The 26,729-nt window shown below is 42.3% G+C and overlaps 3 protein-coding genes across 7 annotated transcripts in view; 1 reads left to right on the top strand and 2 right to left on the bottom strand.

The window, feature by feature from the left end:
• The window catches only part of DUSP29 (dual specificity phosphatase 29), a 49,736-nt gene extending 41,147 nt beyond the window's left edge, over positions 1–8,589 (bottom strand). For 2 of the 4 annotated variants that reach the window (XM_072994996.2, XM_072994995.2), the window contains exon 1: positions 8,446–8,589. The gene's annotated coding sequence lies outside the window, so the exon portion shown is untranslated. Of the gene's footprint in view, positions 1–7,801; positions 7,945–8,445 lie in introns of those variants that run through there. The other 2 variants (XM_078391090.1, XM_072994997.2) reach the window with 1 other exon arrangement.
• A 98-nt stretch (positions 8,590–8,687) lies between these two features.
• Positions 8,688–26,729, top strand: part of SAMD8 (sterile alpha motif domain containing 8) — a 127,879-nt gene continuing 109,837 nt past the window's right edge. Inside the window, exon 1 of the mRNA XM_078391087.1 lies at positions 8,688–8,858. The gene's annotated coding sequence lies outside the window, so the exon portion shown is untranslated. The remainder of the gene's footprint in view (positions 8,859–26,729) is intronic.
• Positions 12,140–26,729, bottom strand: part of DUSP13B (dual specificity phosphatase 13B) — a 32,838-nt gene continuing 18,248 nt past the window's right edge. The window contains exons 1-4 of one of the 2 annotated variants that reach the window (XM_072994999.2): positions 20,678–24,403; positions 19,046–19,237; positions 16,314–16,534; positions 12,140–12,494 (exon numbers count right to left, since the gene is read on the bottom strand). In XM_072994999.2, the coding sequence (XP_072851100.2) occupies positions 12,271–12,494; positions 16,314–16,534; positions 19,046–19,236 (636 nt within the window). In that variant the 5' untranslated portion in view covers position 19,237; positions 20,678–24,403 and the 3' untranslated portion in view covers positions 12,140–12,270. Of the gene's footprint in view, positions 12,495–16,313; positions 16,535–19,045; positions 19,238–20,677; positions 24,404–26,729 lie in introns of those variants that run through there. The other variant, XM_020796136.3, reaches the window with a different exon arrangement.

Genomic DNA, 26,729 nt, shown 5'->3' with positions numbered 1-26,729 from the left:
CTGGCAGGCTGCAGTTCCGGATGGAGGGTGCAGGAGGCACTGTCTTGGGAGAGAGCTGGTGAGTGAGGCGAGGCTTTTTTTTTTTTAACTCTTTACAGCAGAGGACACGTGGGCACTTTGGGCCAGGGCAGGCAAGTTGGGGGCCACAAACAGAACAAGGTGTGTGTTAATGAGCAGCCATATTGTACAGGTGTGTAAGAATGCTGAGTCATGCTGACTCATGGATGCTGACTCATGGATGATGTCACATCTAATGTGATTGGTCACATGCAGATGTGTATATGTATATATATGTGAAACTGTACAGAAGATATATTCCTGATTTGTGATGAATGCTATCCTGTTATGCTGCCAGATTGAACTGCTCTATATATCCTGTAAATACATGTTGGGAGAGGCTGCTTGTGTATGCATGAATTATTTGAACTACCTGGACTGATCAATACTCTGCTGATTCTGCTGAATTTCCACTGATTTTGCGCTAACAAGAACTAACTCCAGGCATGCCAGGGAAAGAGTTTCAGTAGTGAGCAAGTGAATGCCACCTAAGGAGAGTCATTTTTCGTGGGATCACAGGGAAAGGCATAAAATAGAGGTGTGAGGCCAAGCCTTCATGGAGGAACCCTTCCTGAGTTAGTAATGAAAAAGGCCAGCAGCAGGTCAGAACCTGAAGGCTGGTGAGACTGAGCCTCAGGAAACAGAAAAAAGGTCTGACAGAAAGGGTTTGGAATCTGGATGAGATACCCATGGGCAGCACAACCCAATCTTTTGTTGCTCATCTTCATGTAATAATAAAAAAAGGTACATCTTTTGTTGTGCATGGAAGAGCTGCAGCTAAGAGACCTCACACATAGTCTGTGCATGCAATAATTTGGTGCTCAGCAGGGTTTCAACAGCACACCTGCTCAAAGCCCATAAACTGTCTGGACGACTGTGCATGTGCGTACCCATGTGCCTGCTGAAGGCACTCCTCACCCAGGGTGGTATTTATACTAGGGCCAGCTCTGCCTGAAGGTCAGACACAGAACCTACCATTATAGACTTTTTCTTCCCTTTACAGCTGTTTTCTAAAAGGGCTTGAAGAACTATATGGGATGCTAAGGATCTGGACAGTGAAACTCTTAAAGGTCCACAGCTGGATTAACTCACCTCACTTTGATTCACAGTTTAGGATGTGAAGCACAGAGTGGGAGTGTATCCAAAGGCAGAGACATGAGTATGCATAGAACTGCCCCAGGGTAGGAAACATGTACCCTCGAGAAATAACATTTTTCTTAATTGGCCTGAGAACTGCAGTCTCCCCCCCCTCCTGAATGGATTGAGAAAGCAAATTTAAATCCAAATCTTCCATGAGAATTAAATAATAATAATACTTGAAAATCTCCATGGAATAATAACATATTGTTTTAGCACAGGTGGTTGCATACAAAGAGCAGATGGTGAAACAATGATTCTGAATTTAAAACAATAGAATAAGGATCATATTAATCTCTCTCTCTCTCTCTCTCTCTCTCTCTCTCTCTCTGTGTGTGTGTGTGTGTGTGTGTAAGTGGAGGCATGTGGTTTGGTTCTCTTCTTCAGATCTTAGTTCCTTACATTAAACTGTATAGCTGTACTATAAATGCCTTGAGATAGATAAGGGGTGGCCCACTAGATGCTAATGATGATCCAAAAATAAATATGATACACAACTATAATATGAATGTCCAGCATAACAATAATTTTGCAATCGTAAGTAGTTGCCAATTGCGGGTGGGAGTCAAGGAATGAAGAGACACTTCTGTTTTTCACATCTGAAAGTTGAAAGAGCTCAAGTGGAAACAGATGTTCTCTGGAACACTGTGTCAGAATTATCAAGCAACAACCAATTGCCGGAGTGAGTAATTCCTAGCTAGAGATGGTCGGAAAATATTAAATGAAAAGATGTCCCTTCCTGTGGGGAAAATGGTCTGTTAAACAATCATAAAACACTGTCTCAGTATAAAAAAAAATAATTTTGCAAATATTTGTATGAAGATGTGTTTATACATTTTTGTGGGTACCACTAAAAGCAGATGAAGAGGTACTAAGGCGTCCACATAGTTCTGTGTGTTAATCTCTGGTACCAAAGCTGACCTGATGGGAGGAGACTCACATTAGAGGACTGCACATCAGTTCTGAACAACATTTAGATGGACCTGTTTATGTTCCTAACTCAAGTCACAACTGCTTCTGATTTTTTTTTCTCCCACCATTCAGATAAATATTAACCAGAGGGATGTGTTGCTGGCATAAAGGTAAAGGTAAAGGTTCCCCTTGACAATTTTTGTCCAGTCGTGTCCGACTCTAGGGGGCGGTGCTCATCCCCGTTTCCAAGCCGTAGAGCCAGCGTTTGTCCGAAGACAATCTTTCCGTGGTCACATGGCCAGTGTGATTTAGACACGGAACGCTGTTTACCTTCCCACCGAGATGGTCCCTATTTATCTACTCGCATTTGCATGCTTTCGAACCGCTAGGTTGGCGGGAGCTGGGACAAGCGACGGGAGCTCACTCTGTCGTGTGGATTTGATCGTATGACTGCTTGGTCTTCTGACCCTGCAGCACAGGCTTCTGCGGTTTAGCCCACAGCGCCACCACGTCCCTTTGTTGCTGGCATAGGAATTCAAATTAAATTCTAAATCACAAGTGAAAATTCAAATTGATAGAAAATGGAGACCCATGGTTTCTGAAACTACCATGTTTATTAAAGGATTGCCATTAAATCCAAATTTGGGTTCTTAATTGGAGTCTGCTCAGGTCAATTTACATAGATTTTGATTCATGGGTGGTGAGATGATATGGTACCACTAGTACCGAAGGGCATATTTGCTTTGCTGCTCCAGAGTCCATACTATCCTTTCATTTCTTCCTTGCTGCTGAAATACACTGTAAGCTCCAAGAGGTTAGATTTCCTCCCCTTACTTAGCTGTACAAAGAATAGCAGCAAAACTACCTGTGATCTCAGATATAGATCTAATATCTGGGGATAGCTCAAGGTAAGCAAAAGAAAAGCTAACAGAAATTTAATACAGAATAACAAAGTGATAGCACCAGTCATCCCGGACAACCCAGACAATGTAGTTGCTGACCTAGAGCCAGACATCCTGGAGAGTGAAGTCAAGTGGGCCTTAGAAAGCCTGGCTAACAACAAGGCCAGTGGAGGTGATGACATTGCAGTTGAACTATTTAAAATCTTAAAAGATGAGGCTGTTAAGGTGCTACATTCAATATGCCAGCAAGTTGGAAAACTCAACAGTGGCCAGAGGATTGGAAAAGATCAGTCTACATCCCAATCCCAAAGAAAGGAAGTGCCAAAGAATGCTCCAACTACCGCACAATTGCACTCATTTCACACGCTAGCAAGGTTATGCTCAAAATCCTACAAGGTAGGCTTCAGCAGTATGTGGACCGAGAACTCCCAGAAGTAAAAGCTAGATTCCGAAGGGGCAGAGGAACTCGAGACCAAATTGCTAACATGTGCTGGATTATGGAGAAAGCCAGAGAGTTCCAGAAAAACATCTACTTCTGCTTCATTGATTATGCAAAAGCCTTTGATTGTGTGGACCACAGCAAACTATGGCAAGTCCTTAAAGAAATGGGCATGCCTGACCACCTTATCCATCTCCTGAGAAACCTGTATGTGGGACAGGAAGCAACAGTTAGAACCGGATATGGAACAACTGATTGGTTCAAAATTGGGAAAGGAGTACGACAAGGCTGTATATTGTCCCCCAGCTTATTTAATTTATATGCAGAATACATCATGCGGAAGGCTGGACTGGAGGAATCCCAAGCCAGAATTAAGATTGCCGGAAGAAATATCAACAACCTCTGATATGCAGATGATACCACTCTGATGGCAGAAAGTGAGGAGGAAATAAAGAACCTTGTAATGAGGGTGAAAGAGGAGAGTGCAAAAAACGGCCTGAAACTCAACATCAAAAAAACTAAGATCATGGCCACTGGCCCCATCACGTCCTGGCAAATAGAAGATATGGAGGCAGTGACAGATTTGACTTTCTTGGGCTCCATACTCACTGCACATGGAGACAGCAGCCACGAAATTAAAAGACGCCTGCTTCTTGGGAGGAAAGCGATGACAAATCTTGACAGCATCTTAAAAAGCAGAGATATCACCTTGCCAACAAAAGTCCAAATAGTTAAAGCTATGGCTTTTCCTGTAGTGATGTATGGAAGTGAGAGCTGGACCATAAAGAAAGCTGACCGCCGGAGAATTGATGCCTTTGAATTGTGGTGCTGGAGGAGGCTCTTGAGAATCCCCTGGACTGCAAAGAGAACAAACCTATCAATTCTAAAGGAAATCAACCCTGAGTGCTCACTGGAAGGACAGATCCTGAAGCTGAGGCTCCAGTACTTTTGCCATCTCATGAGAAGAGAGGACTCTCTGGAAAAGACCTGAATGTTGGGAAAGTGTGAAGGCAAGAGGAGAAGGGGATGACAGAGGATGAGATGGTTGGACATTGTCACCGAAGCAACCAACATGAATCTGATCCAACTCCGGGAGGCAGTGGAAGATAGGAGCACCTGGCATGCTCTGGTCCAGATAGTGTGGTTGCTGACCTTGAGCCAGACATCCTCGAGAGTGAAGTCAAGTGGGCCTTAGAAAGCATGGCTAACAACAAGGCCAGTGGAGGTGATGGCATTCCAGTTGAACTATTTAAAATCTTAAAAGATGAGGCTGTTAAGGTGCTACACTCAGTATGCCAGCAAGTTTGGAAAACTCAACAGTGGCCAGACGATTGGAAAAGATCAGTCTTCATCCCAATCCCAAAGAAGAGGAGTGCCAAAGAATGCTCCAACTACCGTACAATTGTACTCATCTCACATGCTAGCAAGGTTATGCTCAAAATCCTACAAGGTAGGCTTCAGCAGTATATGGACCAAGAACTCCCAGAAGTACAAGCTGGATTTTGAAGCCATCTCATGAGAAGACTCCCTGGAAAAGACCCTGCTGTTGGGAACGTGTGAAGGCAAGAAGAGAAGGGGACTACAGAGGAGGAGATTATTGGACAGTGTCATCGAAGCTACCAGCATGAATTTGACCCAACTCCGGGAGGCAGTGGAAGACAGGAGCACCTGGCGTGCTCTGGTCCATGGGGTCATGGAAAGTCGGACACAACTTAACGACTAAACAACAAAAACAACAATAAAGGGGCAACCCAGCTCTGCTGCTCTTTTCCCCTGCATACCAAGAAAGCTGTGGGCACTACAGGTGTGTGTGAGAAGGATAGGGAGAGCATGCACTCCTCATAATTTGGAGTGAGGTACCCTTCTTTCTTGGTCTACTATCCGACCCCGGTTGATATCTCTGAGCATTACCTGAATTTGATTATAGAATCACTGGAAATTAAATCCAAACAAGTTGGTGTGCTATTGGTCAATGGAAAATCAACCATGAACATTGGGATTCAACCTGGTGAAATGGATATCAGGCTCCCTAAAATGTGAGAGTCATAACTAGAAGTGATCCTTGATCCTATATTGTGCCTAGAATTCTAGGTAGCAACAAAGATACAAGAGCTGGTTTGCATAATTTTCTTCAGTGTACCGGGTGTTACCTTTCATAAACCAGTCTGACCTGGAAACAATTATCTTGATCATATCACACTTAATACACTCTATATATTGAACCATTTCCCAGAAATTCCAGATGTTCCAGAATGCTATAGCTAGACTACTGTTGGGGGTCAGTTCAGGGAACATATGACTTTTCTTTTTATATAGTTTCACTGGTTATTCCTTTGTGTCTGGGCACAATTCAAAGTGTTGATTTTGACTTATGAAGTGGGCATCTTGGACCTTCCAGAGATGTTGGTGACATGCAATACCTATTTCCAGTGGCTTGTGAATGCGAGTTGCAGTTGAACAACAACTGAAATGAAAGGCCACCTCTTTTTCTGCGGTTTGGGACCTAGCCACTTGAAAGATGATGTTCTCTCATATGAGCATCTCCAGATTTTCAGATCTGTGGGAATGTACCTTCTCCCAGTCCTGCCAGCATCAAAGGCAGAATTGCTGGGAACACAGGACAGCCTCTTCTCAGGAGCTGGCCCCAGGATCTGGGACTGAGTTCCAAAAGAGACTGGACTTTTATCTGCTAGCAGAATGATATGGTTCATAACAAGCCTTTGGAAGTGAAACTGGCTTACTACTAGAGGGCCTTTTAATTAGTCGGAGCAATTATTTCTTCATATGTATATGTTGAATAACATGTTAAATATGTTTTTTATCAGAATTTTATTGTTTGAGTGCCATTTTGAGCAGAAAGGCAGAATATAAATTTAGTTTTAAAAGCAGAATAAAATAAAAATATAAGCAGAGACCTTTGGGTAGTGTGGGTGGCATATAAGTTAAATAAATAAATAAAAATAAACAATAAATACATTTAATGTTAACTGGAAAAATTCAGTGTGGCTTATTTCTGAGTAGTTTTTATGGACAGAATGATGTGTTGCTGAGTTAAGGGCTGAGATGAGATCTGAACCTCATCTTCCTCATAGCTGAGTGGTTCTACATCGATGTGAACTCAATGTGCTTGAGGAAGGTATAATATTTGGGGGAGGGGAGCAAAAATTAATATATGACCCTGTCTTGTTTTTGGGAAAATAGGGTAGAAAATTAATGAAGGAGCAAAATATAAATGTATATATACAATATATACACAATATAAATATAAATATATAGAGAGCGGAGTGGTCCTACATCAATGTGAACTCAATGTGCTTGAGGAAGGTATTATGAAGGTATTATTATTATGACCCTATTTTCCCAAAAACAAGACAGGGTCATATTAATTTTTGCTTCCCCCCCCCCAAAAAAAAAGCATTAGGGCTCATTTTCTGGGGATGTTTTATTTTTTTCATGTACAAAAAAAATCTACATTTATTCACATACAGTCCTGTCATCTTCTTCTGGTTGCTGCACAAGGGTGGAGGGTGGGGCTTCACTTAACTGGGCCTTACTTTTTTTCTTGTAAAATCCTGCTAGGTCTTATTTTCAGGGAAACAGGGTAGACTTCGACAATTGGAATGACCCTTACTCCTGATTCAAAAGATAGATTGCCCTATTCGAGCAGAAAGCATCAGGATACAATGCATGTAGCACGCCTTCAGCGTGAAGTTATGAAAGGGGATTCTATGTGCCATTCATTACCTTGAACACCTTGCGATGACTACACAGCCTCTGACAACCTAGGTCAGTTTGGCAGGATCAATGTGAGAAACTAATTTTGTTAACCAACATTTACAGCCAATATTATGTTGCAAAGAGCATAAAGAATTGGAAGGAAATTTTACTATGCAGAAAATCTTGGATCCAAGACCTCTGATTGACATCATTCCAAATAGTGCACATATATTATTGGGCCTTGGAAAACTGCAAGTAATTTTGTAAAGTATTACACTATTCTATACATGAGCTTCTCTTCATGCCAAAGCATGGTGCTGATAGGCATGCCTCAAAAGCAAAGCTATCTCTGGAACACATGGAATGAAAAGCAACAACAGGAGCACATTCTCCACAGTAGACAAGTGGAGTACTCTATGGATGGGAAATGCAAGGCAGCTGTTGATGCAGGACTACCATGACTTGGGGTGGGGGTGACAGGTTGACTACTCAAGCTAATGGAAATAGGTCTCTGAGAAGTTATATGAAGGAGAGAACTGAAGCTAACAAAACATGTAGAGACTGCTATAGGGCCTGCAGTTCTGAGGATAAAGCTCTGCTTTAAGGTAAAAAGAAAATACTGTACATGTTTACTCACTGCTGTCTGTAGATTTCATAAATGCATCAGAAGTTAGTAGAGGTGGTGGGAAAGTTAAAATAAGGAAAAAAAGGTTTCTCTGTCAGCCAGAAATTATCCATTCTGCATGGAGCTTTTTACTTACTGCTGAGATCAACTACTCTGAAGAAAGAGCAAGAAAGTATTCCGGTTAGGTGAAACAAGAGGAGGGGCTTTTCTAGCAGGGGAACAGAAGGGCTTTGCTAATTGGTCAATAAGGGACAAACAAACAAGCAACTTAGGTCAAAGGTTCCTTCCTCCCACACAACCAGAAGTTATATTTGCATGCAGGAGTGTAAACATGCCTCAACAAAGAGAACCCAAAACTGGTTAAGAGTTTTACAGGTATTAGTATTTTCCCCCAGAGCATTGAAGGTGTTTTGAATCATTGTAACCAAGGGTGGGCACTAAAGAGGTTACAGTGAATCTTCTAATCTAAGCTGCATCTCAGCATCTCAGCCAAACAACACAGAACACGGAGTTCAGAGCCAGGTATAGGCACTACCAGACCTAGGATAAAGGAATTCTGATGTTGCCTTCTTCCTAATTATCATTAAAAAAAAGTTAATCATGTACAGTTGTTACTCAGAAAAGCCTAAAATGTCTGAGATGTTTGTTTACCTTACCTCCCTTTCCACTTTCTTCACTTGCCCACAAATGAATGTATGTATTTCTCAGCGAGGATCCCAACAGGATGTCAGCTCCCCTTTGCTCAAACTAGCAGCAGGAGATAGTTCAGCAGCAGGCATTTCAGTTGGTTGATATCCTTGGTGAGACTCACCTCTTCGTAATTCTGATTGGTCAGAGGTGTGCAGGAGCAGCCTTATTTGGGGGCCATGATATCAGACAACACAGTCCAATGAAATATCTAGATCTGGACACCTCTGTCCAATCCGAATGAAGAGAGCAGTAACATGGTGAGGAAAGAATGGAGTAATACAAATGGACTGGTGTTGGAAGCTGCCATGGACAGGAGTTTTGTGAGCAAACAACCTGTCTATTCCTGATTATTGCTTGTAGTAGAACATTCATCCATCAGGTAAGTGGATATCATACAAATCTGCACAGTTTGTATGCTGTGTTTCCCATAAGTATAATGTATGCATCAGTTTTCTTGAATCATGTTTCATGGGTATTTAATTCTGAAATGTGCCCCAGCTGGATAAACCTTCAGATTTTTTTTATTTTAATTTTTTTGCTGGGTTGTCACCTGCATCATAGTCCCTCCTCATGACAATGAAACCAAGATAGCTGTAATTGGGCTCTGTTTTGTACAGTCAAGACAAAGATGGCAAGCATTTTGGCTAGTTCTGAACATAGTAGGCCTAGATTCATCCTTGGGCTGAAACAGGATGTTAGGATTAATTGGGATCTTCTTTTGTTCACTGCCGCTTGTCATAAAGACATAAGGGAAGAGGCTGGACATTGAGGCAAGAGCCTCAAGCGTCCCTCAGTATATTAAGCCAAAACATGATTGTCTGAATCAGGCTGCTGTATAATTGACAGAAAGGGGATGTATACATCTAATACATGGACGGATAAATAGATAATACTTTTTAATGTGATAAATGTATTGTTACCCTTAAAGATGAAAAATGAATCTTGTTGTAAAAGTAACAACCACTAAGAATTAAGAACACTTTCTTGAACTACAGGAAAATGAAAAAGGTTTGGAAATACTATAATGCATGAGATGGGGACTAAAGACAATGAGTCACCAGACTGAGGTGGTCAGGGTCTCAAAGCACAGAAGGAAACAGGAATATACAAGGCCCATGCTGTGACAGACAAGCAGGTTCAAGCCACCGGATTATTCAGGCTGGATCAAAATACTAAGGGCATGCCTTTATCTGATCAACTGCACAGGGAAATGCAAACACCAGAAAAGCACCTTCAAGCGCAAGCAACAACTTGTAGGCCTTGTGGGTAGGAGAAGAAACACTCGAGGACTGCTTTCGGATACAGGAGCCCATGCCCTCTAGTTGGTCTTGAAAGTGGTTTAGGAATAGTTTGGTATAAACTAACACATAGGTATATGCTGGGGGGGGGGGGGAGAGAACTGGCCACATAAAAGTCAGAAAGTGCACATATACAAACTCACTTTAGAGAATTTACATGCTGTGAATTCAGTCACTGTGACCCTTGACCTTGGTGTGTCGTGCATACTGGGGAGCTCCAAATTTATAATATTTATTCTCTCAGAGAGACCTCCAGATCCATTTTGCACAGTGAGCTCATTTAAAGAGGCTTCCCTGACTGCTGGTGCAAAACCCAGAGAAAGCCAGCTGTGTTAAATCACTCTCATAATCACCAGGTAATGAGTGCATTATTGCAAATTGGCTGGCAATTTTATCTAACACAGCTTTGGCTTTCACTCCTTGCTTGGTAGTTGCAGCCATTTGACCTCCCAGCTACAAAAAAAAGAGAGGCTGTTTATGAAGTTGACAGGTCCATATTATAAAGCCATTTCATTTGGAAAGTGGGGGGAGTAGGAGAGGGGTGTTAAACCTTTCCCCCCCTCCTATACTTTTGCCCCCCCCCCAACACCTCAACCTTGTCTGGGCTCTAAGAAAGACTGTAAACTTGGCTGAAAGAAAGGCACCCGTGGTTAAGGAACATGGGGAAGGAAGGTCCCAACTAGAGGTATGCAGATGTTTTTTTTATTGCAGCTCCAAGTGGTTTGGGAATTGTAGTACATAAACATAAATTTGCACACATTGAGTCACAACACTTCCTGTCCATTCCTCTGTGCTTTACACTGCGGCCAGTCCCCCCTTTTTACCTGTTCAACAGAAGCAGGCCCAGCCTTAAAGGCTCTTATAGAAGCAGAGAGGGGAGCCCCCTCACATTGCCATACAACAGGCAACACATGTGAGGACACCAGGCTGGGGAAAGCTAAGCCTTAGCATTGTTTAAATGCCTGTGCTGTATTATTTATCTATCTGGCCATCACTCCCGAGGGCTTTATTTGTGGATGGAAAGTGAGGTAATGAATCAGTTCTATGCAAAGCCAAGTGGGGAGACTACAGAGCCAATTATGGTACTTAACTCGTTAAATCCACATGAAGAGGGGGGGTGTAGTTGGGCTGGAGGGGCAGGAAGCAGCAAGGCAGCTATGTTGATGCTCCACAAAGGTTGCCAACTTTTGATTCAGAAGTGAAATCCACTGAAGTCCAGTAAATCAGTGAGGGGAACTGCCTGCAATCCTGCCTGGTGCTTAGCAGGCACAGAGGGCTTGTGTGCCAAAATAAACATAATGAGAGATTTACTAGTGGGATTCCGAGGGCCTTTGTTTTACTGATCAGCAACCTCGTGAGACTGTTTCAAAAATGGTGGAAGTAGCAGCTGAGGAGATGAGTGTCGCTTTTCCTTTCTGTGCAATTTCCTCAGGCTAAAGCAAGTTTGGTGTGGTGGTTAAAATAGTGGGCTTGCATCTCTATGATCACCGGGATGCTCTCCAGCTGAGTCTGGCAGCCGCACAACCTCTCTGAGCTACCATAACCTAACTTGCAGGGTTGTGGTGAAGGCGAGAGCCAACCCACCCATGCCACTGTCAGAGTCTTGTGGAAAGAGTAGGAAATAATAAATATTTTCCCCAGCTCTCTCCAACTGCTATTAGTTCCACAGGAGAAAAGACATGTACTGTACAGACACTGCACAATAACTGCTAAAATAAAAATACAGCTGTGAAAATAGTGCCAGCAGTTCTACCTGTTTAGATAGAGAGACACTCATTCTCCCATTTGAAGGCCAATGTTCCAGGCCAGACTAAATAACTCATTTGTTTTACATAATTATTTCTTACATTGGTAACCCAGCTAGGTTACCAATCTAGGGAGCTCAGGTGGATCTACTTGGTTCTTGTCCATCCCACGAGTTGATAAGGGAGGTCCAAGAGAGAGTGTGGCCGAAGGTCATCCAGTGTCTTTGATGGCTGAGTAGGGATCTGATCCCAGGCAAAAGTCCCAATCCAGTGCTCTAACCACATACAGCAGGTTGGCTCTTTTCTCCTGTTTCTACTTTTACATGGATGCCTTTTGAGCTCTCTTCCACATTTAATTTTTCCCCACTTCAGTATATCAGCTCACTCCTTACTGAACTGTGAAATTCTCAATTGCACTTCACCTCGGGTCTGGCCGGAGCTTTGCACTTTTATTCCCTGGCAAATCAATGCAGCCTTTTCTTCCTTTCATTTTATATGCTTCATTGAATTATGATCCCTTCAGCGAGTGACCTCACCTGTCCATGCATCAATCAGAGTATGCGTGCCAAGTTTCTGGCAGTCCTTTAATCTCAAATGAGTTGCTAACATCAAAGAAATACATAACTATTTTTTATTTCACTTCCCAGAAACATTTACTAGCACAGACACAAGAGTTCAGGTACTCCAGAGGGATCTTGTTTTCCTGCCTTTTCTCCTAGGCTTGACACACAGTTTAAGGAACCGCCAACTAAAGCTTCAAAGGATCGCTTCTCGCTCTCCCCCTTTCACTCGCTAGCCGGATGTCAAGATCTCGAAGTTGGCTGAGGAAGCCAGTGTTTGGACAGACCCCTCTGTGCTCCCGCACACTGTTTAGGGCATCCACGAGAGTCTTGTTTTCGCATATCATCAAGAAGGCAAGCACAAGTGTTGCTGAGCGGCTTATGCCCATGGCACAGTGAACCAATACTCTTCCTGCAAATTGGGGAGAAAGAAGTGTTCATCACATGCTATGGTTTATACATCATACTAAGAAACTGGGTAAATATTTAGACTTGCCAGTAAACCACAATTGTATGACAGTCAGTGGGAAATGTCTATAGTTCGCCATAATCCTGTTTTCCTTTTCTTTTTCTTCAATTTTTTGACCTATGCCAAAGTAAATATTCTTTAACAACAAAGGGCAAATGCCATTGAATGTTAGTGGACAAAAGTGGCACTTTTTGCCATGAAACAGTAGATGCCAAAATTTACCGATCGACCTGCATCTAAAACTTACCAATAAGTGTGTGCATGCTATATATTCATCCAGTTCCATCATGAAAAGTGGTTCCATTCACTGCAAGTGGTAGAAGCCAGAGGCACCCAACATTTATCCCAGCACACTCTTATATTGGAGTCTAACTGTACTGAGTTTGGTTGAAGCAAAACTCCATTCTGGGTTTCTTGCTCATTGCCCATGTTCTTCAAACTTTCCTAATGACAACTGCCCTATTTCACAAGACAAAAGATGTCTTTTAAAAAAGGAAGCAGCAGACTTTAGTAGAGTGCAAGAAGGCCCTTTTTAAAAGAATGTCCACCTTGACATCATTTGTCAATAAATTATTGTGAGGCTAGAGAGCTCAGGCGTGCTCTGGTCCATGGGGTCATGAAGAGTCGGACACATCTTAATGACTAAACAACAACAACAAAGAGAGCTCAGGGAAACATTTCCCTTGAGGAGACACCTGTTATACCTGCACTCCTTTAGGTGTCCATTTGTCACACTTCCAGCTGACTATCCCACCTACCCCATTACACATTCCAGTGATCTGAGCCAACTTCAGAAAACTAGTTAGAAAGGGGTAAAGACATGTCTAGTCAATATCCTTATTCAAATTAACTGCATTTTTTGCACAGAATTGTAGAAAGGCTGATTTGATGTTAGACATCTTCAAGCCCATAGACTCAGAATTTCACAACATAATACTGGAAAATGAACAGGCCTGCAGGGATGAAGCTCTTGTAAGTGTCCAGGAGGTTTCAGGTCATGTCTAGCACTATTAGGACAAGGAACCAGGTCATTGCTGGCTCCCACATTTTTGGGAATATGAAATCTAATAATTACACAGATTTGCCAACAATCTTGAAGGGCTCACTTGAAGGACAGATCCTGAAGCTGAGGCTCCAGTACTTTGGCCATCTCATGAGAAGAAAAGAGTCCTTGGAAAAAACCTTGATGTTAGGAAGGTGTGATGGCAAGAGGAGAAGGGGACGACCGAGGATGAGATGGCTGGACAGTGTCTGCGAAGCAACCAACATGAACCTGACACAACTCCGGGAGGCAGTAGAAGACAGGAGGGCCTGGCGTGCTCTGGTCCATGGGGTCACGAAGAGTCGGACACGACTAAACGACTAAACACACACAAACACACGCCAACAATCTTGCTGAAAGACACAAATGTCAAAATGTGTGTGCATATTTCTCTTGTCAAAAAATATTTGAGCAGCGAACTGAGGCTTTGCACTTGTTACCACCAATCATCCTTTTTTGAGGAGGGGGAGGCAGATGGGTTCCATTCCTCTCACAAAGGATGTTAACTCCCAATAGCTCACACTCCTGCTGGGAGATGTTTTCAGCTAGGGAGATACGCACACAACATCTGTTCTTCTCTTAACAGATTGCGGCAACTGATTTTTATTTCCTGCCCAATCTCTCTTAGGCGGCAGCCTCTATATCTGAAAGAAATAGTGAACAGTGACATCATAGGCACCTGCTTAGTGAGAGTTCCTGGTTAGCTGGTCGAGGGGAGCAGATTCCCTGGGGGGTTGTGTGCCATCTCCTCTCAGTAGCATGAGAGGAAACCTAAGTCCGATTCCTAAATATAGCTGCATAAGAAGGAACCAGTGGAGACATCTAGGCAACAATTTCGTTCATAAAGCAAGATGAGAAGGCAAATGCGGACATTCTTTGTAAAGGTCAGCGTTAGGGTTGTAGTTAAATATTCATAAAGTCCTTTTCAACTTGCTGAATTCAATATTTCAGATTCTGTTTATTGGTTGAGATTGTGATAAGAACAGAAACTCAACTAAAACACAGATGTTACTTTAAATCATTGAATACTGACATTTTATCATTTTGGGGGGGGAACCAATCTGTTCAGATAATATTTGAAACATACACATGGTGAGTAATCAAAAGATTTAGGTAGGAATGTTTCAGCTTCACCTCGAATCCTTCAGCCTAGCTTATGACATGTGTTACAAATTTACTTGGTAGTGAGGTTTTTTGCAGAGGTTTTTTAGAGGGCTGCAGACTAATCAAGTTACCCAAATTTTCATGCAACTACAACACATTTTGTCTACCATCATACATTGAAAGGCTTGGTAAATTTAGGGTTTCTGTAGCCAGTGCCCTCTTACCTCCCTCTGACATGCACGCTCTATAGCCCTAACCCTACACCAGACAAGCTCAGCGGCTTTACTACAAAGGAGGAATCGACATCCCGGTAAATATAAAGCAAGTTGCTGGCTTTTGCCAGGGTTTTGGATTAAAAATGCCTCTTATCAAAATCAAGAGCAATCCTCTAGCCTAGGACCACATTGATTATTCCAGTTTCCTGCCACCCTGAAGTATACAAAGCAGGGTTGCTCCAGAAGCACCTAATTTGGAAGGGCAAGGCCATCTTGGTCAGCAGCCTTACCTGTGCCGGGTTCAGCCACATGACCTCCTGTTAAAGAAGAAGCTGAGTGACCGCTTCTAGTAGGCATCTTTCAGTCTCGAGAGACTATGGTAACGTGGTCTGAATAGAAGACTTGGAACAGTGTCTAGTGTGGCTGAGGCCAATTCGAGTGTGGCAACCCCTTCCACACTGAAGACAAATACAATCTGTCCCCCTGTCCATCTCCCTGATTTTGCTGGTTTCGGGACTGCCTCTTTGCCTCAGCCTGCTGGACAAGTGTCTCTTCAAATTGGGAGAGGCCGTGATACACTGCCTGCCTCCAGGCTGAACGCTCAGATGTCAGAGCATGCTTATTAGAAAATTAAAAGGCAGAGAAGAATCATCCAAAGCATGAGAGGAGTACAAGGTAATAGACCATGCCAGATTTTATTAATTAATTAGTCTGTCTATTATGGGCATTCTGAATGCTTGAGAAGGCTGGGCTTCGGGTACAAAGCCTTGACCCATAGGCCTTCTCCTTGCACTCTATTCCTTCCTCTCCCACCTCCCATAAGTAACTTTTATGGTAGAAAAAGCTTTCCTCCAACTGGCACAGGAGGCTTTCTCCAAACTGATGTTGCAGCACAGAGGCACAAAGCAGGCTGGCAGGAACAGCTGGGGAAGGGAAAGTGGTTACACAAGAACAGGTGTGTTTAATGTTTGTGAACATTTGTATGCGAGTGTACAGTAAAGGGTCTTGTGTTGTGCACAAGTGTGTGGGTAAGAAAGAGAGAGAGATGTGTAACCACTTAGGTCATCTGACAGTCTCTAAACATATACAAACAAACATAGCTGTATGCGGATCTTATTGCAGTATCTGCTGCAGCTGGAGTCAGTTCCAATCCTGCTTGCAGATGCCAGAAAACACAGAAGTATCAACTGCTATACCTTACATGGTCTCTGGCTCACTCTAGGGGCCAGTTCTGGTAAATACACTCTGGAAATACATATAAATCCATGTTTCTGGGGTTTTTTATTTAGTATTTTCAGCCAGCAGATAAGTGAATCAGCAGATATTGATTCCCCCATATAAGGGGGTCCTGTTGTACTATGCAATGAGATAAATGGTATTCCCCTGGCCTTTCACATTTACCTCTGGGAGAGTTCAGCGCTGCTCTTATATATTTAGCAGTTGGCTGGAAGTAAATACTGAGGTCAAACTTTGGATCATCATCTGCTTCAATTCCATAGTAGTCCACAGGCAGGTCTTTGTAGAATTTGGGTCCAGTGTCAATGTGGAATCTTCCAGCAGCAGCATTCACTATATGAGTGATACCCATTCGGCGAAGTTGTTCAATGTCACGGGCGATATATCTGCCAAAAAAGAGTACTTCAGTTGCATTTATTATGATATTACATGTACTTTTCTTGCTGTTAAAAGACACACAAAATATCTAGCCTGGACAAGCCCCATACATTGAACCTCAATACATTATCTTCCGAACTTGCTTTTTAAGAGTCATTGTTCCTCCTGCTAAATAGCCTGCAGGCAGACAACTGGAGTTTGTTTCCCCACTCCTTCCCATTTCAAAGAGTTGAAGGTGGCTGATAGAGGTACTTTTTCAATATGCTACCTGTTGTGCTCAGAGGTTTGGCAGGCTTCTAAGTGATCCACAGTAGTGGGGAAGATAAAGAGAACTGTTCAGTTATGTTGGCAAAATCTTTTGTAAGGGCTGGATACCATTGTCCCATTTTCAAGTGCTGAAAAATATCAAATTTCTAGCAACAGTGTTTATATTTTTTTCCACTCAGCATGGTGCTTGGAGTGTCTGGGATTGTTTTAATGCTGATACTTGTAGTTTATTTCTATATTTATTGGCTGAAATGCTGTTGCTTAGTGTAATAAGTCACACTAGAGTAAACCCATTGAATCAGTGGGGATTTGGTGAGTCAACTCCTCGCAAGTTCCATTAATTCAAATAAACCTACTCCACATGACTTACTATGCTAAGGTGATTTGCAACTAGAGTAGGCCCATTTGAATCGCTTGAATTTATGAAGGAGTTGACTCCCCAAATCCCCTGCTGATTCAGTGGGCCTACTCTAATTTGACTAGTTACTATGCTAACCAACAGGATTTCAGCCACTGAATTGATATGATCTCATTTCCAACATGTTCTTAAACTGGAAAACAATAAATTCATGAAAATTGTAGGTGCATGTAAAAACATTAAAAGCATTTGATTAACTAGATAAGCCAGCAGAAATCACATCCTGTAACAGTAAACCAGAGACCCAGCATGGCATAATAGTCAAAGTAACAAAGAATGACCTTGGTTGAAGTGTCTGGATAGCTTGCAAATTCCCTGGTGGGTAGCACTGGTAAAAACTTATTAAATATCTCACAAATCTTGAAAACTCTATTAGTGTCACCATAAGATGAATGCCACTTAATGGTATGTCACAATGGCAGTAAATAGGCATAGTCTCTCAAGATTGAAGGATGCCTAATCTAAAATAAATAGACATGGGCCTTTCAGATTTTTTTTTCACCATAGCTCCCAGAGTTTACCAGGAATTCCTCACCGGAATTCTGGTCACTGTAGCCAAAAAATCCAAGTCCTTAGAGGAGTTTCAGTACACGCACCTGTGTCTTGGCAAGTCTCTCCCCCCCCCCCATTGAAAGCCATTAGGATGAAAAAGAGGGAATGTCTAAGCTTCATGGGAGCTGCAAATGACTAGAGGACTTTTGAGAGGCCCCTGTAGAGATCTGAATAAGCAGAGGGGCTACCAATCCTCTAATCCCTTTCAGATCTCATGGAGTTTATCCACTCCCAAAACATCCAGAGGGCTCCAGTTGCCCACCCCAGTAACAGAACTACTGTGCAGGGAAAGGATTTAATTGAAGTCAGTAGCTATGCTTACCAGTTTCCTGCTCAGTTTTAAGTAGAAGGAGCAGGGGATTCAAGCTAGAATACAAATAGTATGGGCCAGGAACCTTCCTGTATGTATGCTTCCCAGTTGGTTCATCCCAGGAACTAGAGGTGGGAGAAGTTATGTTTTTGGCTACACCTTTGAAAACACCCCAGCTAGTTTGGCCAGCCATACTCACTACAGTTTTTTTTTAGACTTGTAGTTTAAGAAAGAGAATTTTCCTACCTCTGCCAAGACTTATGGCACTGACTTGGCCTTCTGCCTGAATTCCAAATCCTATTACAGCTGTGGTTTCTGATCTGACAACACCAACACTCCTTAGAGTGGGGCACCTAAGAAGATCTTTCTTGCCGGTATTTCAGCGGATCAGAAGTGGACTCACTCTGTAGCCTTGTTATTCGGGGTCAAGTCAAGTTACCTAGGTGATCCTGAGGACATCTGCCCCGACCTTATTTGTTTACTGGTTGAAACATACAAGTAAACTGTGGCAATCTATTCATGCAGACAGAATACCATGGTCAAGCATTGTGCTTTTTCAAGTCACTGTGTGCCCTGTCAGGTTTGCCATCTGGGCCAGTGATGATCTGTGAGCCAAGTAATATTCTGCCATACTCACACATTTTTAGTATGCACAATTTAATGCTTTGTTGGAATGCAAGAAATGTAAAAATAAACTGCTATAGAGATAGCTTAGCAGGACTCTTGCACAATGAAAATTTAAAATATAAAAGTACAAAAGCCCTGACTGTACTGAAAGGTGTCAGCTGATTGATAATATTTACCTGGTGGGTTGGAAGTTACCTGCAATGCTTACCAAAATAAATATTTTGATTATCTGGCTGAATGTCAATTATAGCAGTGAACTCTCGAGCCTCTAGGCCTGGACTGGAAAAGCTGTGGCCCTCAAGGGCATTTTGGACTACTGTTAAGCGCACCGATCTCATTACTTACAAATCTCCAATGTAGAGATTTGGCCAGACCTCATTGACGTTGCCACGGCAGGGCACAGGTGTCCACAGCATGCGCTGGAGGTCCCCCAGTTCTGGTGTTTTATAGTCCCCTAGTCTGCTGGAACTGAGGCTTGAAGCTGTTCGTATCCTGGGCCGCCGCAAGTCATCCCCATGTAGTGAATCCCAAGACATTCTAAAAGACAAAGTAGAGAACCAGGAGTCCTTTGACCTCATGATGATCAATTATAGTGTAGTGATCAAAGTGCTGGATTTAAGCAAACCTTGAGTCAAATTTTTACTCAGCCAAGCATATAATAAATTTCAAAGTTTCTGGCATAAAAATAAGACTTGCTGTTGAATTCAGGACAAAACCCATATACCAGTCGATGGGATTCTGCAAAGGCAGGATTTGTTTTCTAATCCCAGGGAGGTAGTGGGAACCTGAACCAACGCTGGAGGCTTCAGGGGCTAATATGGAGTTCAGTTCCTAGAGGGAATGAACTGACATTTAATCTAGAGATGTTTGTTGTGCTGGTTGAGGATTCTAATAACCCCTTTGGAGGTGGTCATCCCCTTCTTGACAAGATTGCGCTGTCCTTCACAAAACAGCATTTGGGGTCTAGTGGGTGAATGAGAATGATTTTTTCTGCTCCTGCCCAGGGGTATTCACACATGTGGAATTGATTCCAATGAATCGATTCTACATCTACCTCAAAACAAACAAGGAGCAGAGGAGCAGAAAAACTCACTCCCCTGGAACACTACTCTGCACGTGCATGTACCTCATGTTTACACCTAAATTTGAGTCAGGTTTCTTTTAGTTGAACACGATACAAGAGCGGTTTTTATTGTCAGTAGGATCAGAGTCCAAGGCTATGTACAGTGGTGTGAGTAACAATAATGGCAGATTGTTCAGCAACAATTGCAAATAGCATATGAGTGACGGGCAGTGTGGAGCCTCTGTGATGAATTTAAAGGCCAACAACAGTTCTAAAACATGCAAGATAATGAAGAAGACTGGGATGCTTTTGAGCATCTGAAAGTAACAGGTTTCAAACACATGGGATTAACCCCAAAATATAGGGCTGCAATATCCCTGTCCCTGAGATTCCCAGTCCGACGCCTATGACTCTGAAAATGGACATGAAAATCTGAGCCTTGGGGCTAAAACCTGAGAGCCAGCAACCCACATACTGAAGTGCTCAACCTATACCTGGGCTATACCACTTCAGACTGTGCCTGTGGGGTGTGTGGATGTGGGTGTCACATGACTGAAAGTTACTCCATTCAAAATGATGCCTTTGCAGCGCTTGCACATAGGAAAAGACTTAGGTGAGAATTCTTTGAGAGGAAATTGTGTTCTAGGGAGGAGAATTTAATCGTGTGCAGCTGCAACTCGAAGCAGTACCCCAGAGGCACAACCACCTCAGTAAGAATTAAGCCACAGACACAGGCCTTTAGGTGAATTTTCCCCTAAGCTTTCTAGAAAAACATTTCCATCATGACCTCTCTCCGCAAATTACATGTTTTGCGACCATTATTGGGATTGGTAATTGACCGCTTAAACCTGATTGTCTAATTTTTTTGCTCATAGGGAGTACCGTGGGGATAGAATGAGAATAACTGAACTCACAATAATGATCGAAGCCCGACTGGCTAACTTTGAAAGCTGCGCCGCTGGTGGTTTCTTGGGATGCAAACTTATTTAAGCGGCCAACTATTTGTAAGAAAATCTCTCCAGCAGCTGGAAATAACTTCTGACAGGTTAGGAGAAGGCTCTGTGAACAACAGTTTGGGTTCCACTTAACATATTTTTCACAAGGTGACCAGAGGCCATGGGGTGCAAGAACCGGAATACATTTCAGTTCCCTGGACTATGCTGGATGTATGTGTGGTGCCTGTTGTGGGATATGGTCCCAATAGAGTAGGTCTAAATATACACATGTATCAGTTCAACAATCCGTGTTTCCTCCAAACAGGTGAGACTGCCTAGTCTTCTCGATAAAGAGGTCCTTGGTCCTTGGTTACCAGTGACAAAGCTTTCCGAGGATTCCCTTATGAATGGCTGTTTTACCAGGATGTCCAACTTTATAAAGCAGATGCCCAGTCCATTAGCTAGCCAAATAAACATTCTGCACCAGGAAACTCAAGTCTATTGGGTGTGCCATTACATAGTATCTTCCTCTACGCTGTTTCTGGATCACTTTAGTTTTGGAGTTTGGTCATCTGCCTCTTGCTGTATGCATTTGACTGACCTTGCTTTAAAACTGCCCATAAGGCTCCTCACTTTTTAAAGCCTCTTGTCATGGTTCAGTCCCATTTGCTTGTTGCAATATACCAATGTTCTTGCTGATTAGATGAAAGCTCAAAAAGTTACTTTTTTGGATTGCAGCTACCAGAGTGGCCGGGCCAACATGGAGTAGGCATGCTGGCTAGCTAAAGGATTCTAAGATAGATTGGCCCCAAAAAATAACTTTTTCCAGATCTTTTTCAGATCCATGTTCATGTTCAGCCTGTTTTTTTTATAGCAGCATCTGGCTTTATACTTACAGAAGCTCACAAGCAGCACATCGTGGTGATAGCCATCCTTTGAGGTTCTTCACTGCCATATAGTACTCAAGTGAGGTCTTATAACTGATAGCTGTTGATATTCTTATGCATTGATTTGGTTATTATTTTTTTAAAAGCCATCTGTGCAAGGCAGTTTCATAAATTAATTCCACATCACAAAAGGGCACTTAGGCAGTTTTAGCATTCAGATTTAATAGTCGTGCACCAGATAGGGAGAACAGTCTTTAAATGATACCGGGTATCGTTGCCCCCACTCCACCACTCCAAGCTTCCTGATCAGAAAAAAAGGCTCCCAACAAACACTGGAGAGGCAACAGGAAGCTTGGGCAGAAAGAGGCTTTACTAAGACTCAAAGCTTTCTGGTTTTGGCCCTTCTCATAAGTGCATCACGTTCAGGTGCTGGTAAGGTGTCTTTGAGATAGGTAGAACTAACAGAGTGAAGGATAATGGCATTTGAGGTCTAGAAAATCCAAAAATTATATCCCTAGGCATTGCTAATTTGCCTAAGTAATATCTTGGTTCATTGGTCCTGAACAAATCTTTGGTTAGACTATGGTGGTTGATGCCTGAGTTATCTTCTTTTACAAGAAGCTGTGACGTTTACCCATGTGGCCCTTGCTTCTTTCACCAAACACAGAGCTCATGTGAGTATTCCAACACATCCTTTACCACGCTGCCACCAGCTGATCTCTGTCAACGCCCTTTAACTAGAAAGATTGAGGTCCAAGCTGAGTATGCAGTTGAACAACACAGGTTTATTGATTACAGTTTGCTTAAACAGGTTCTTCACAGACTTTAATGTATTCATTAGATTATTAATAACTTGTTTCACTCTTAATTCTTTTAGCTCTCTATAAGTTCCACACTCTTAACTCCTAACTCTGCCACATTCTCTAACTACCACAGACTAACTTCTACTTCAGACTCTCATCTCTTGACTCTCTCTCTCTCAATTCCCTACCTGCTCCCTATCTCTCTGACTAACCAGCCCTGACTCCTCTTTCTTCCGCCAAGCCTCATGTAACTGCTGACTCCGCTTCTCCAGTCCTCTCATAGGTTAATGCAAATCAGCTCATGAATATGATTGGCATGAGTGACATGGGCGGTCGCCACAGAAGCATTTTAAAAATCTCCCCTTTTCCATGTGGACACTCCTTCTAGAATGATTCCCTCCTCTTTCTAACCATGCTCTTCAAGCCATGCACAGTGGTGCCAATGTGGCAGAGGCATGTTTCCTGGAAGTAAAGTCAGTAGATAATGCCTCAAGTGCCAAGATGCCTTGCCTGTTCTGGGCCCACGCCAGCAGGTAGAGGTTTTGGGCCACCATCCTGGCCAATCCAGCCATGAGCCATCCAGACTTTCCATTCCTTCTGTGTTGCTGAACGCTCTTAAAATATTTTGTGTATTTTCCCTTTCCTGGTTACAAATGTTATGGGTGAGTTTAACAGCTTATGTTGAACCATGTGTGCGTATGTGTGTGAGAGTGATATATGAGAGAGCAAGTGAGGGTGCCGTGGCTTACTGCAGCCTTGTCTGTTCAGAATTTATTACCAGTACCGTTTAGACCTCATTTTACAATCCTGTAATTATAGGCAATGTTACATAAATATCCATCAAGAGCATCAACCCCTGGTGTAAGAGTCACCCAGAGGGCTTTTGTTTGCCAAGAGCGGAGTTCAAGCCCTTGCGCGTCAATGATGTCATCAACATTTGCAGGGAAACACAAACATTTAAACCTGCCCAGGGAGTTGTGTTCTTCTCTGGTGCTAGGTGTTGCTGAAGTCATCATCTGGAGGAAGCGAGATCCCCAGGGCCTGCTTTTGCTCTTGGCAGGCGAGGCAAAGGAAAGACTGGCGGCCAGTCCTTGCAGCCCCTTCTCTCTACCCCCTCCCTCCAGCCTGTGTTCCCTTTGAAGAGGGTGAAATATTTGGCAGGGCCGAGGCTGCCAGAAGGGGATCTGGTAACTGAAGCTGCTGTGAAACCGGTGGGTTTCGTTTAGGCTTCAATCCATTTAGAAAGCGCGGTTGAATTGCTGCTCAAAGTGTCAGCAAGTTTTAATTTTAAGAAGATTTCCGGGAAAATGTTTTGATGAGTGTCTCCTTAACTATCGCTAGCACCTGGAATCTCAAGAAAGCCACAGTGTGCTTCCAGATTTAGGGCTCCTGCTGTGCACAAGTAAAGAGCATTTTGTAATTTTTCTCTAGCGTGAAAAAAGATGGAAGGAATCATGGGAAAACATGGGAGGGCTGGATTTTGAATATATCATTGTCTGGACCTCCTGTAAATCCATGAATGAGGTACTGCGATGGGACAGTCGGTTTTGTTTGGGAGCCTCTTGTATGGCCCAAACTAAATGTGTGAGAGCAAATCAATGTATACTCCTCCCCATATCTGCTAAAAGGTTTGGTGGGGGTTGATTTTAACACATCTGTGGTAATCTCTAAAAGAAATGAGTTTGCTGGGGTTTTTTGTGTTTTAGCAGCTATTTGCTACTTTCTCTCCATTGTGTTTATTCCTTCCCACTAGAAAGACAAATGATATTACTATTAAATACCGTGCAGTATCACAATGCATGGCTGTTACTGAGACGTTACATGCATAGTTCCTTTGTTTTGTGACGTCAGCACACATGCATACGTCTTCATTGACTGAGGTTATGGGGAGAGGAGACTTGATGTTATAGATCAACACTTGCTTGGAGTACAAGTGAAATATGCAGCCTATCCTTGAAGGGAAGAGGAAGAGGCTGCATTTTGCATCAATTGAACTGTCCAACAATCATCAAGGGCAGCTCCAGATGGCACATATTGTTAGTAGACCGACAGACATAATACATTTAACATGCTCAGAGGCTACCTAAATGTATTCCTGCATATCATGTAATGCTAAAGAATCCTCTGTATTGCCTTTTACTAATATGTATGTAATGCTAAAGAATCCTCTGTACTGCCTTTTACTGATATGTATGTAATGCCAACTTTTTGATGCATGTACCTTGTAAGCAATGTAATATTTTATTCTTGAAGATCATTGCAACAGATATGTAATATTTTATTCTTGAAATGCATATCCTGAGGATTGGCCAGAGAAACGAACAGAATAGACAGGGAGAAGGGGATAGTTTACACTTCAAAAGCTACAACATGCTTCACTTGTGAGATAAGCCAGACTACAAGAGGAAACAATATAAGAGTAATATAAGGAGATATCCTCAGCTATCTTCCTCCCCAAAAGAACAACAAAGGGGCCATCTGACTCAGGGGCAGAGTCATCAAGGACATTTATGAAGACAAATACCCTAGATAGTTGACCCTAATGTGCGAAGAGAAGAAAACAAAAACGCCACAAATCTAGCAACTTGGGTTATTTTACATATACAAAGAAAGTAACATCAACATGGGGAAGGGAGATAAAAGTAATTCAGATGCACTCCTTGCAGACATCCTGACTCCTCAAGAGAACATCTCAATCCTAGGTCAACTGGACACGAGGGCATAACATGGACATTGTAGTCCGACCAATTAGAATAACCTCTGGAACTTCTTTGGCCAATAATCAGGAAGATCCTATGTCAAAGACCCAAAGAACCAATCAGGTCAAAACCCCTATATCCCCAACGCTGTATCTCAAAACCTATATAATGTTTATGCTCCTATTGTTCAGGGTCCATCTCTGCCTTTAAGAGGTTGGGCCCTGGCTGTGTATTTTAATAAATTGGCATAATAGACAGTCGGTCTTTGCATCTTGGTCTGTGTTCTTCGCCGGAGATAAAGAACCCATTTTCAGGGGTAACAATATGACAGTGATCCTGTCACAGCATTACAAAGATGAGAATAATGACAATCTCAACCAGGAAATTTGAATCACATTAAAACCATGAGGCTAACCTTCTGGCCATGTTTGGGACTCTACGGAATTCTTTTTTTCTCTTTTGAGAATTTCTCTACTTTTTAAAAGGTAGGAACACATGAACAGAAATGTTGGAAGAAGAAATTCTTCCTTTATTGAACACCTGGGGGGGGGGAACCTAAAGCTATGGAATGAAAAAACAAAGTTAATAGTCAAGGGGAATAGAAAATCTTTGACTCACCAACCTCTTCCAAAGGACTGGATCCCTAAGAAACGTATATCAGAAAGAGTTAGTTGTTCTAATGGTTACAGTAGCAAGATTAATATTTGCAAAGAATTGGAAAAGCAACCAACAAATCAATTTTGAAGACTCGTATAAAGAAATGTGAAGCTTGGCAATTCATAAGTTAACATGTGAAATGAAAATACGAAGAGGAATGGTAAAATCTAATGATTTCAAAGATGTAGGGACTTTATTCTTGGAGTATGTGTTTTCAAAGGGGAAAGGCTATATGCCAGCAAAAGAATCAATGCATTTTTGAGAGGTATGGGGTGAAAAGAGGTATAAACTGAATAAATTATTGTTCACCTAGTCCCAAGGATGAAGGTGGCACAGGTGGGGAAAGTTCAATGTGTATTGTGTGTAGTCACCATTGAGTTTGTATTTTTAGTTTTAATTTTGTTATTTGTAATTTTTCTTTTATTAATTAAAAGAAGAAGAAACGTATACTCACTCACCAAGCAGAGAAAGTTGCACTTACACCTTTACTTTAAAAAGACAAGGTGTTACTCACAAATACGCCCCCACATGAATACCTGCTGTTCTGTTCAAAGTTTTCTCACAAGAAATGTATTTTAGAATATGGCATGGTTCACTGAGGAGGTGGTGGTCAGAACATCACAATTTTTACCCCATATTACAGTCAGCCATACATTGTCTACTTTGGCTAAAAGCACAAGAAGAGGCATCCTTTCAGAAGGTGTAAGAACTGACAGATATAATTGCCTTAGTGAATAAAAGCTGTAGTAAAAAGGTTGCTGGAAAGAAAAGGAAAAAAGAGCACCATCTCCACCATTATTTTCTTTGAGGGAAATAACACTGAAAGCTCTTATCATCCAGTGCTAGAGGCACTGAATAATTTTTACTATCTTAATCCAATTTGCAAGAAAAATACTGTTTTCTAGTCAAATAAGGTATTACTAGCTAGACTTTAGTTGCTTAACCTGCTGTTAAATAACGTGGATCACAATTTATGAACTACAGG

Source organism: Pogona vitticeps, chromosome 3 (assembly GCF_051106095.1).
Source record: "Pogona vitticeps strain Pit_001003342236 chromosome 3, PviZW2.1, whole genome shotgun sequence".
NCBI classification, from domain to species: Eukaryota; Metazoa; Chordata; class Lepidosauria; order Squamata; family Agamidae; genus Pogona; species Pogona vitticeps.
Note: the sequence above shows the minus strand (reverse complement) of the source record. Positions and strands in the feature narration are given on the sequence as shown.